General features: G+C 40.1%; 1 protein-coding gene across 1 annotated transcript; it reads left to right on the top strand.

Annotated features, from left to right (window-relative positions):
- Positions 1 to 182: 182 nt before the first annotated feature.
- Positions 183 to 807, top strand: LOC110594976 (zinc finger protein 430-like). Its single transcript, XM_021709360.1, has 2 exons — positions 183 to 685; positions 771 to 807. Exons 1-2 carry the CDS (start codon positions 183 to 185, stop codon positions 805 to 807), a joined length of 540 nt encoding a protein of 179 aa, XP_021565035.1.
- Positions 808 to 810: the final 3 nt, after the last annotated feature.

Here is an 810-nt window from a genome sequence, read left to right on the forward strand (position 1 = left end):
CTCCTTACTCGACATATGATGATGCATACTGGAGAGAACCCTACAAATGTGAAGAATGTGGCAAAGCCTTTCGTTCTCATTCACATCTTACTCAACATACAATAATCCATACTGAAAAGAAACCCTACAAATGTGAAGAATGTGGCAAAGCCTTTCACATTCGTTCATGCCTTACTCGACATATGATGATCCATACTGGAGAGAAACCCTACAAATGTGAAGAATGTGGTAAAGCCTTTGACACTTATTCATATCTTACTCAACATACAATAATCCATACTGGAGAGAAACCCTACAAATGTGAAGAATGTGGCAAAGCCTTTCACATGCGTTCACTCCTTACTCGACATACGATGATCCATACTGGAGAGAAACCTTACAAATGTGAAGAATGTGGCAAAGCCTTTTACATGCGTTCACGCCTTACTCGGCATACGATGATCCATACTGGAAAAAAACCCTACAAATGTGAAGAATGTGGCAAAGCCTTTCACTTTCGTTCACATCTTACTCAACATACAATGTTCCATACTGGAGAGAAATCCTACAAATGTGAAGAATGTGGCAAAGCCTTTCACATTCGTTCACACCTTACTCGACATAAAATGATCCATACTGGAGAAAAACCCTACAAATGTGCAGAATGTGGCAAAGACTTTACTCAGAACTCGAGTCTTATTGTACATCGGCATATCCATAATGGAGAGAAACCCTACAAATGTGAGAAATGTGGCAAGGCCTTTCACTTTCACTCTGGATTTTCTCGACATAGACCATGCATACTGGGGAGAAACCCTACAAATGTGAAGA

This window comes from Carlito syrichta, unplaced genomic scaffold (genome assembly GCF_000164805.1).
Source record: "Carlito syrichta isolate Samal-C Ts95f unplaced genomic scaffold, Tarsius_syrichta-2.0.1 Scaffold190690, whole genome shotgun sequence".
Classification (NCBI taxonomy): domain Eukaryota; kingdom Metazoa; phylum Chordata; class Mammalia; order Primates; family Tarsiidae; genus Carlito; species Carlito syrichta.

Bases quoted from the DNA above. Each gene is read 5' to 3' on its own strand.
- LOC110594976 (XM_021709360.1), top strand. From the start codon at position 183: ATGATGATCCATACTGGAGAGAAACCCTACAAATGTGAAGAATGTGGT. The intron at 686-770 runs TCGGCATATCCA...TTTTCTCGACAT, and splicing joins AACTCGAGTCTTATTGTACA to AGACCATGCATACTGGGGAG.